The following is a 10,987-nucleotide window of genomic DNA, read 5'->3' as shown; positions in this document are numbered from 1 at the left end:
TATTTCCGCACATTTCGTCTGCAAGCACCAAAGTCGCTCATGTGTCTTGTAATAAGAATATTGTAACAAAGGCTACCTTTGACTATAGGTATAAAACACCCTTATGTTCACCACTATGCCGTGCTAGATTGCACCGAATTAGTTAAGTAGCAGCGCAGCTTCGATGAAATGTAAGGTAACTGGTCGCGTTAAATAGGGGAAGACATTCGAGGCACATTTTCAAACATTGCATGCATCGATTTATGTGTGGTTTCATTTAAGTGGTGCACCTGGAGTGTTGTTTACTTGTACTTGGCGAGATAGTGCATAGATTGCTCGGTGGCTTAAGGCCATCGAGCAATTATTTTTTTAGCTACAGTCGTTGATTAAAGGCGAGTGCTTGGCTTTGCACAGCCCACCAAAACGTCTCTTACAACGTACGCGGCATCCCGTAAGCGCTGTAGCAGACACTCGCGGATCTGAAACTTAGATGCAGCAAATTATTGGCTATCATCGTATACTCTCGATGCTAGACGCTTTGCGTGCTGTCTTGATATTATCGGCAAACACATCTTTCTTTCCTTGTCATTTCATCGGCTATCGTGTGTCCTCCTTGCCCTCTTAAGTGCCGAATAAGTTAAATTCATACTCGCGCTATAGTAATCCCTCCAGATAAGAGAAGTTTTGGCTAAGAAAATGCGTAGCCAAAGAGAAAGCTTTGTGCATTCGGCCCCAGTTTTCCTGATTATTTTCACCACTACTTCCGTTTATTACCCTTCGAAGAACGTGTGAAGCGATGGTTCAGTGTGACATGGGCATAGTTCTGTGTGGCACGTACATGAATAGTTCAGTGTGGCATGTACATGGACGATGGTTCAGTGTGAAATATACATAAATTGTCAAGGATACGGCCAGGAACCACTAAGATATCAAAAGTTTTAATAGGGTGAAAGTTGCCTTTGTAGAGGACATCGTTGCAGACAGAAATGTGTATTCTGAAAACGGTTGTTTAAATCTGTGCAATAGAATCAACGTGTGAAGAAGTGTAATGCGAAAAAAGCAGCTGCCGTTAGCCCATTGTTTCACTGAAAGAAAAGAAAGGTCATCAAAGATAATCTCCGGTCGTACGCCACAACAGCAGCTTAAAGTCACATTTTGTGTGCATTCAGATAAATGTCTAGCAGCTGTGCTATGCACCAAAAAGTCTCGACAGCCATAGTTCTCGTTTTTGTTGCCCATATAGAAGTTGCACAATATTTTCTCCCGTTCGTCCATGTGCACTGCTACCGAATCAGAGACGTGAGTTGTTGCTTTTAATCAATGAAGATGTGGCTATCAAGTTAGCACGCATTTCTACGTTAGACCTTTATCACTCGGTCTTCTTTATATCACTACGTGTAGCAGGGGCGTAAAGCTGTCCAAAAATATTTTGGCCTAATTGTAGCGGGTACGTGTCAAAATTATCAATTTTTTAAAATTCGAAGCATTTATTAGCCAGCCTTGGTGACATTGAGCCTATCTATCTATCTATCTATCTATCTATCTATCTATCTATCTATCTATCTATCTATCTATCTATCTATCTATCTATCTATCTATCTATCTATCTATCTATCTATCTATCTATCTATCTGTCTGTCTATCTATCTATCTATCTATCTATCTATCTATCTATCTATCTATCTATCTATCTATCTATCTATCTATCTATCTATCTATCTATCTATCTATTTATCTATCTATCTATCTATCTATCTATCTATCTATCTATCTATCTATCTATCTATCTATCTATCTATCTATCTATCTATCTATCTATCTATCTATCTATCTATCTATCTATCTAGCCGCTTACGGCTTTCTTGGCCGTTTCGATAATCGTATCAATACCCCAATTTGTATGCCCTAACATGACTGTATGACGAGCATAAATGACTGGTCATAACACAAGCAAGACGTTTTGCTTGCTCATAATCTTCGCGATCGCCAGAGCTTTCTCGGAGGTTTTGGTTTCGCCTTTCGTTGAACCCCGAGGAAATGGACAAAGACGTATCCCCAGTTGCAATATACAGAAGGGGAAGACAACAGGTAATGGAAGACTCGAGAATGCGTAGTAAAACAACGGAACGCAACGGAAGCGGGAGATGGACGTAGAATGCTACTGCAAAGCTGAAAATCACCTAGGCAATTCGTGCCTGATGAAATGAGCTCCGTGCCACTGATCGTAAGATAGAGTGTTTGTGTATGCAGTTATTCGCATTGACACTACGAGTATGTACAAGTTCGTCGAAGTGCTTGCCTCGATCTCATTGTCATGTGATGCTCACTTGTACTTGCGAGTTGCCGCATGGCCAAATAACTGAAGCATCTTTTGCATTGTGTCCCCAGTTCACTTTCATGAGCTTTCTACTTTCCTGAATAGACGGAAAATGTTTACATTTCTGGATCGACGAAAAAAAGCTCTTCGGGACTTTAGTTTTCAGAAAGCCACACCTCAGCACCAACGAAAGAAGGGAATTCTATAGTGACCTATGCACATTCGCTTGAGGGTGGCTTCATTCGCACTACCTAGTTGTGGCAAGGGTGGGGATGAGAGCGCTGGCGGCGGTGTTTCTTACAGCGCCGCCTGGGCAGACTTGGACATCTATGTGTCCCGCTTTTGACGTACATTTTAGCTGCTGAAATAAATTCGGGTAAAGTAAGGTAGCTGCATCGGACCGAAACTATGACTTTTTGCTTGTATTCGCGCTCACACATTTCAACAACAACTTCAGTTCCAAGACCAAGAACTCTAAACAACTGCAATAAGATTTATGAATTCATTGCTCTAGGTAATAATGCAATGAGGTGTCAGCAAAGAAGGAAGATGTCGAAAACTACCACTAGCCATTTTCTTTTAGCTGTCTTAACTGGTAAGCGTAGCGTTTTTGGGCTGAGGGTCCTTCTGCAAACTCAAAAACCTAAAGCCCTTCAGAGAACTTCATATCAGAAAAAAAATCTCATTTGAATATAAAAAAAATGAACATGTCTATCTGGGAGCGGCAGCTTAGCACAACATACTCACTGCGTCTTATCTTTTGCCTCTCTTTTTCAGTTTGTGAATACTAAAGAAATAATATGGACGTACAATACCACAAAAATTAACAACATCCGTTGCAGGTATGATAAACAGCGTTCTATAAACCAGATGTTCATCTCTTTCAACAGGACAATGTTGAACGGCCGACAGAGGTAAGATGTATAATTTCTTCAATTATGGTTATACTTATTCTGAACCACGCTTCATCTTTTTAAACAGGATTAGTGTGGAACTAGTGGGACAGTTCAGCACAAGACTTCTGGCCCGAATGTACGTCTTTAGTGAAGGTATTACAAATATTTATTGTTTTAGTAGTTGAATAGTGCCAGCTGCCTTTCGGAAGCCTTAAAGAAAACTGGTAAGTGAATTTATGGAATAGAATATGTGGCGCATTGACAACCTCTGAAATAAAAACATTGACACTTATGTAAGGATCACGTGAAAATGCTAGGATAACCGATGCTACTTTATAACAGCTGGAGGCTAGAGTGACAGAATGAATAGTTGTCAGAACTGCATAATCAGTATTATCATCTTCGTAATTCTTACTCCCAGTATATAGCATACGCCGTTCAGTGTTTTTGTGTAAAACACTTGTACAATTGTAGAACGAAGCGGGAGTTAGGACTTTCAGAGGCCAGGTGCTGATACCACTGGTATCCTAACAACAATTCACTTGAATGTAGACTCACGAATGCTCCCTGGACACTGTCATTCATAAGATGACAGCGTCTGTAGTGCAGGGTGCGTGAGGGAGCCTTCGGTGCATGTACCCGGCCTTTAACGCTGAACAAGTGGTAGGTGTGTTTTTAGCAGACTAATAAGGTTGCAATAAGTAGAGACTGCTTTTTTCCTTTTTATGTGCCCTTTGATTTGTTCTTCTCGTGCTGGTGCTCTGTCTTTTTGCCTTGTTTTACATTGATTATGTCGTGCCAACTGGCGCAAGGGAACGCTTTAGTTTTTATTTTGCTAGCATTTCTCCTTGAGTGGTGGTGGGTACATGGACATCATCTCCACCCCATTTTTTTCGTGCTCTCTCGGCAACAGCTTCTCGAAAACCTAAAGTCCTTCAGGCAACTTCATATCAGAAATTCGGGTTTCTTTTCATAATTTTTTTCAAAGCAGAGTGTACTGAAAAAAAAAAGAGAACAGGCCTAACAACCACGTCGACATTGCACAGGAAGCGGAGTTATCGCATGGCGGGGCTTTTTCTCCTCTATATTAGGTAAACCATGGAAGCAGCTGATGGCGCTGACATATCTTGGCTCTTGAACTGGCTCATGAGCAGCTTTTCTCGCTTAACACGCGAATAGCTTTTTAGCACGAAATGTGCTGCTGTTCACTGAAGAATCACTTTCTGTAAACAATCATTAAAATAAACGACATTTAAAAATATTCCCTGAAATAAGGGTGTCCAGATAGCCAAGCCCTCGTTTAGTGACCTCGACCGAATAAAAAGAGACGGGAGTGCTGGTGCCGCACTATGAGGCGTATCTGCCCGCAAAATGTAGCGGCTTTGGAATCGTTGGCATGACGACCAGTTTGATTCTCGGCTTTCAAATAGCAAAAATATTTTCACACATCTGCGCTCAGTTATTCTTTATTTCATACTAATGACGCGTTGGTTGGCTCCACCTAATGGGGTACTTGGCAGGGTTCATGGCGTCGGTTGTCGTGGATGTTTCTTGGGCAGTTACGTGTATGCAAGGCACTGCACAACGTCTCCTGAAGGTTACGAAGTGCCTGAGAAGTCTAGTAAACAGTTTGACTGTCCCAGAACTATAGGCGCGGTAAATGACATGCATATGGGAAGAATGTTCTGTTCGCAGTGTAGATAAGTTGTAAATGATTGTGCTCATTCCTTTTTGCAGATCATACACTGCATATCGAAAGAATCACCTACAAGGCCCCTGATTGTTCGTGTGGGGTTGTAGTGGTACGTTCGATTACACGGGGTACGTTATTGATTTGATTTTTGCTACCACAGAAATTATTAAAATCAAACTTATTCACAAATTATTCATGAGAAGCTCTAAAAATACTAATAGCTGTGTGCATATTGTGCTATTACGGGCACCTACACTGCGCTGAACATGTAATTTATGGTTTGACAAACGTCAGCTCACAGCTCAGAGCATACACATGAGTTTCCGAGGTTGAGAGAATTTAAATAATATGCAAGTAATAATAATATGCGGACTCTGGAAATGTTTACCGCCAGGTGCTTTTTGACGTGTACTTATTTCGCACCGTACATGGGCCTCTACTAGTTCGCCTCCAACGAAATGCGATAGTCGTCACTAGAATCGAAGCCGCGACCTTCGGTCTGCAGCCGAGCAGCCGAGCCACTGATCCACCGAGGTGGAACGAGTGAAGGTTAATCGTTCCTCGGTATACCGGTAGGTACACTTGTAAAGTTTGCTAAATCACTACGAAAGCAGAAAGAAAACACCACGTTAATAATGGAGGTTGTTTATTTACTTATTTCGAGTACTTTGCAGGGTTTTGATTGATTGATTGATATGTGGGGTTTAACGTCCCAAAACCACTATATGATTATGAGAGACGCCGTAGTGGAGGGCTCCGGAAATTTAGACCACCTGGGGTTCTTTAACGTGCACCCAAATCTGAGCGCACGGGCCTACAACATTTCCGCCTCCATCGGAAATGCAGCCGCCGCAGCCGGGATTCGAACCCGCGCCCTGCGGGTGAGCAGCCGAGTACCTTAGCCACTAGACCACCGTGGCGGGGCTACTTTTCAGGGTTTTAGAGGAGCATTGTGTTAGATGGGTGGTACACATTAGACGTGAGAATTATTATATACATAGTTATATAATAATTATTATAGAAGATACAATGTAATTGAGGATCGTATACGCACAATAAAGACCAGAAATGTAAGTTACGATTTGCAAAGGTGTGAAGTTGAAGTACAAAATATAACTAGCACTACAGTCAGTCACAACCTAAGAATATATTTAGCTTCCACCAACGAGGCCTCATTGCCCTTATTTTTCATGCCTCCACTCTACAATGGAAGTAGTTCACAAACAGTGGCCGTAATTGTCACGCAAACAACCATCATCTTGCATTACTTCATAGGTATCGAAATAAAGAATCCGAAGTTCCATAAATAAACTTGTGAAGGCGCGGACTTCCGCGCTAGCTTAGCAATATATCTGCAGTTGAAATCGCACCCTCCCCCCCCCCTTTAGCACTCATCTCAAAGCTCACGAAGAAGAAATGAATATCTCTCGAAGGCGATGTTTCTGCGTGGTGCCTAAGGTTGTACTAAATAAACAATGCCACATTTAAAATAATGATTAAAATTAACAAATTGTTCTATGGCGGTTCCACAAAATGAAACAGGGCAATAGTCACATTCCATTAGGTTGTTTTCATTTTTTTATGAAACTTTCGCTGCCAGGTTTCTTCGCTGTCTTCTGTAACTATGGTCACTATGACTAAGAGCGAAAAATGGAGAAGCAATCTGAGATTGACTTCGCAAATTTTGATTTTTGTGCTGCCTTAAATACCGAATATGCGTTTCGCGTCACCGTGCTTCTCATCTTGTTTGTGGTAAACGCCAATGTTTTATTAGACGTGATGCATCATTGAAATGAAAGTTCGTAGCACACATAGTGCTTAACAGTGGGATCAATAGATATGTTCATGGCCAAGGCGATCTATGTGGCCAAAGTGGTGGTGACTCAAAGGAGTAGGTGAAGTTTTTTTTTTCTTGCTTTGACAACTTTCACTCCATGGTGTTGCTATCACCCTGTCAGCCCTTGAATATTCAATCTTTTCAAAGCAGGGCCCCGTTTTGCTGAAACAGAGGCAACTACCTTCAATGAATGTGTCTGTGCGAGTGTGTCTGCGTAGGCAGGGTGGTTGGCCCTATCCGGGAAATACAAGTGAATTGCGTGCCAGACTTTGCTTTCACAGGGGAGTGCAATGCATTCATCTTTTATTTCACGGGGCTCTAATTTATTATAAACAAGGTATAATGCCGCATTCAACCTGCAAAGAACAGCTCGAGCAGCAAGAAAGAAAGATGAAGTTCTTGCCCGGTCCTCTTTACGAACGCCTTTCATTTAATTAAAGTGAGCTCTTCTATATCAAACTTCTGCTGTGTCTGCGTCGTGACACTGGTGGAGGTGCTGGGTACATGTCCAGGACACTTTCAACAGCTCGGGATCTAGTCCACAAAGAATTCCACTCGTCGAAACACCCGTTCACCGCACCAGCCGCCGCTTGTTAGGCCTGAGCCCAGAGTTCGGTTCTTGGGCGGAAAACATGACCGCGCCCGGAAGCAGTCGCCCCGCCATTACCAGCGCAAGCACGACACAGGGGACTGTTTTCACCCCTAAAATTCCTGTGGACTTCCACGGCAACACATATGAGGACGCATATGGCTGGCTTGAGGAGTTCAAGCGCACAGCCAACGTTAACGGGTGGAACGCTGCACAGAAGTTGGGGTGCGTGTATTTCCCTCTTCAGGACGGGGCTCGCACATGGTTCATAAGTTTCGTGTGGTTAACGTGGGACGAGTCCCGGCGGAAGTTCCTGAACACCTTCGCAAACACTGAAAGGCAGTAGCATGCACAACGACTCCTGAAATCAAGTATTCCAAAGCCAAACGAATCGGTTGCTGTGTTTGTTGAGGACATGGCTCGGCTCTTTTATCGAGCCGATCCCTATATGTCCGAGAGCAGAAAGATCAGCCACCTCATGCGCGGTGTTAAAGAGCAGCTCTCTGTTGGTCTCGTGCGGAACTTGTCTTCAATCGTCGACGAACTTTGAAAAGATGCTACCGCCATTGAACGTGCACTAAAGCTACGCCGTCACCAGTACGACCGCCAGAACAACAACGGACAAATCAGCGCAACCGCCGTGACCACTGTGACACCTGACGAGCGTTCTTTTCGTGAGCTGATACGCGAAATTGTGCAAAAAGAGATGAAGAAGCTCGCCGCCACACCCAATGACTGCGCGATTGCGTCGGTCACAGAAACTGTTCGCCAAAAGATAAGGAGAGCGCTTTCACTTCCCGAGCCGAACACTGAAATAGTTAGGCCAACATATGCAGATATTCTCCGTCGACAGCCATCTAACGTGCCACCACCTCAGCAGTACCATCAGCAACAGCCGCCGACAGTGCCTTGGTACTACAGGGAAACGTCGATGCCGATGCGACCTCCACTTCGCAAAACCGACATCTCGCGTACCCCTGACTACAGGCCCTTGTGCTTCTTTTGTGGGGAAGCAGGCCGAATCGTGCCGTATTGTCCTCATCCCATCCCCAGGTACCAAGGATTTCCGTCAACTACGCCTCGGTGCTATTTAGATGGAAGGCGCAACGTTGATACAAGCACGACGATCCCGCGGGACGTTTCTCCTTGGTTCCGGTCACGCTCGCCCTCTCCTGGTTACTTTCCCAAATCTAATAGAGGTAGCACCACGGACATGACGCAAGGAAGATCTCCCAGTCCACGCCGGGAAAACTAAAAGCAGTGACCCCTAGGGGGGAAGGTTGCGAATCGCCGAAGAGTTGAAAATCGCCCATTATCACCGCACGAAGCACCGCAAATTCGAAAGAATCGACGAAAGACGAGGTTGTGCCCACCGATATTACACTTTCAATTGACGGTTACGACGGGACAGCACTGGTCAACACTGGTGTGTACTTTTCAGTAATGAGTGCGAATCTGGCGGACAAACTCAAGAAGGTGAAAATGGAATGGACGGGGCCGCAAATTAGAGGAGCCGGAGGCCAGCTGCTGAGGCCTACCGGAAAGTGCACTGCACGAATCAAGATCGGGGATTCATCATTCGTCGCAACCTTCGTTATTCTTTCTGAGTGTTGTAAACATGCCATTTTGGGTATGAATTTTTGCGGGAGTTAAGTGCCATCATAAATATACCGGACGGTGTACAGACCTTCTTAACAGACCATAGCACATCGCTGCAGCACAAGCCCATGCGCGTTATTGACAACGTGACCATGCCACCGTTTTCATGCCACCTCGTCTCTTTCACGTGTAACACGCACCTCACTGGTGAAGGCGTTGCGGAACGAATATCGACACTCTTACTCTCTCAAGGAATTGCTATTGCCAGAAGTCACATCAGTCTGAGCAAGCAGAGGTGGTGTTGACGAACTTCGGCAACGAGCGTTGACACATTACAGAGGGTACCACAGTTGCATACTTCGAAAAAATTGTAGAATTCCGTGAGTGCTTTGCAGTGCAACCGGCAGAGACGCTGGCAGCTTCAACACCACTACCTGTCGACGTGAGCAGAGATTTATCGCCAGCGCAGAGGCAGAGTTCTGTTCTGTTCTGTTTTAACTGTTTTGCTGTGGAGAGGTTGAGGTGCCTATTGCCTCAGCTACTCCATTTCACGAAGTTCTGCAGCGAAAAATAAAATAATAATACAGAACGGTACCCAAAAATTACCAATATGGAAAAGAAAAAAAAACGAAAAAAACACATAATAGCACACTGAAACCTGTTCAAATAACATGCCTATACACATTTTTCTTCACGCAGTTCACACAGTCATAAACTACTTACACGCACACCTTACTACTCTAGTGTCAGTATATACATGACCACATTTTACATAATACCTATCTCTGGCTGTCAGTCATAGGCGCTTGTCCAGTCCGGTCTCCACTAAAAAGTCTGTCAGGAAGGTTATTGCCTTTTTCTGGAGATGCATCTCAGGCCATGGTCCAAGTAGTTTCTTTATTGTGAGGGGCCGTCTGTCCAAACTTGCTAATTTGTTCTTTATTTTTTTCTTTCATTCGCGTATTTAACGCACTCCAAAAGAATATGGCGAACATTTTCTTCTGCATGACCACAACGGCATTCCGGTGAGTTTGATCGTTGTACCTTGTGCAGGAAGCTGTTTGTGTATGCTACTTCCAATAGAAGTCGGTGGATCAATGTCTCTAGGTGTCGTGGGAGGTCTGTCGCTATGGAAAATTTTCTGTGTGAATCGACTTCATAAAGTATCGTTTCCTTTGATTTAGGGTTCTCAAACCACTTCTCCATCGAACAATGGTTAGCTCCTTGCGATATAAAATGTTGAATATCCGCCCCAGACATAGGGATTGTGCAATCCCGTCCTTCCTTCAATGCTTTCTTTGCGAGACTATCAGCATCTTCATTTCCCTTTATTCCAATGTGGCTGGGTATCCATTGGAATACGATGTTGTGACCCTGCGATGAGGCATATTCCACAGTTTTTGCGATACATTGTGCTATTTCACCATTTTTGTAAGGTGATCTCAAATTTCTGATTAGCTGAAGAGCAGGTTTGCTATCAGTGCATATCACCCATTTTCGTGGCTCGGGATTCTCGCAGATAAGCTTAACTGCTTCAAAGATAGCCACCAATTCTGCTGTCGTCGATGAAGATTTGTGCGATAATTTGTACATCTTCTTTTTCTGAATTTCGGGTATAAAGACCGCACAGGCTGACGCTTCTTCTGTGCATGATCCGTCTGTATATATCTTCGTTTTTTCAATATGCATTACATGAAGCTGGTGAAGTACTAACTGTGCCGCTACTAGAGGTGCCATGTCTGCTTTCTTCCCTATGCCGTCTATTTCACGGATAAAGTTGAGAAGTGGCAACGTCCAAGGTGGTTTTGAAGGTTTCCATTGTTTAAATTTTGGTACTACTGCTTGAAATGATGATATAGTATCCTGTAGTCTCGTTGCCGTCCTTTGCGTTAGTGCGCCAGTTAAAAAATGACTTTCATGTTGCGTGAAAATTCTAAATAAATTTCGAGATGTTTCTTTAGTTCCGAGTACTGCCAAAGGTGGCTCTCGAGCCTCCGCATACACTAAAGCACTGGAAGTTGACCGTGGTAAACCCAGACATACCCTCAAGCTCCTTGCCAATAACAAGTGAAGTCTC

At 43.8% G+C, this 10,987-nt stretch overlaps 1 protein-coding gene across 3 annotated transcripts in view; it reads left to right on the top strand.

Moving 5' to 3' along the window:
- Positions 1–853: 853 nt before the first annotated feature.
- Positions 854–10,987, top strand: part of LOC142772024 (uncharacterized) — a 30,755-nt gene continuing 20,621 nt past the window's right edge. The window contains exons 1-4 of one of the 3 annotated variants that reach the window (XM_075874099.1): positions 854–1,278; positions 3,074–3,210; positions 3,278–3,328; positions 4,930–5,013. In XM_075874099.1, the coding sequence (XP_075730214.1) occupies positions 1,153–1,278; positions 3,074–3,210; positions 3,278–3,328; positions 4,930–4,972 (357 nt within the window). In that variant the 5' untranslated portion in view covers positions 854–1,152 and the 3' untranslated portion in view covers positions 4,973–5,013. Of the gene's footprint in view, positions 1,279–3,073; positions 3,211–3,277; positions 3,346–4,929; positions 5,014–10,987 lie in introns of all 3 variants that reach the window. The other 2 variants (XM_075874097.1, XM_075874098.1) reach the window with 2 other exon arrangements.

This window comes from Rhipicephalus microplus, chromosome 9 (assembly GCF_043290135.1).
Source record: "Rhipicephalus microplus isolate Deutch F79 chromosome 9, USDA_Rmic, whole genome shotgun sequence".
Lineage (NCBI taxonomy): Eukaryota > Metazoa > Arthropoda > Arachnida > Ixodida > Ixodidae > Rhipicephalus > Rhipicephalus microplus.
Note: the sequence above shows the minus strand (reverse complement) of the source record. Positions and strands in the feature narration are given on the sequence as shown.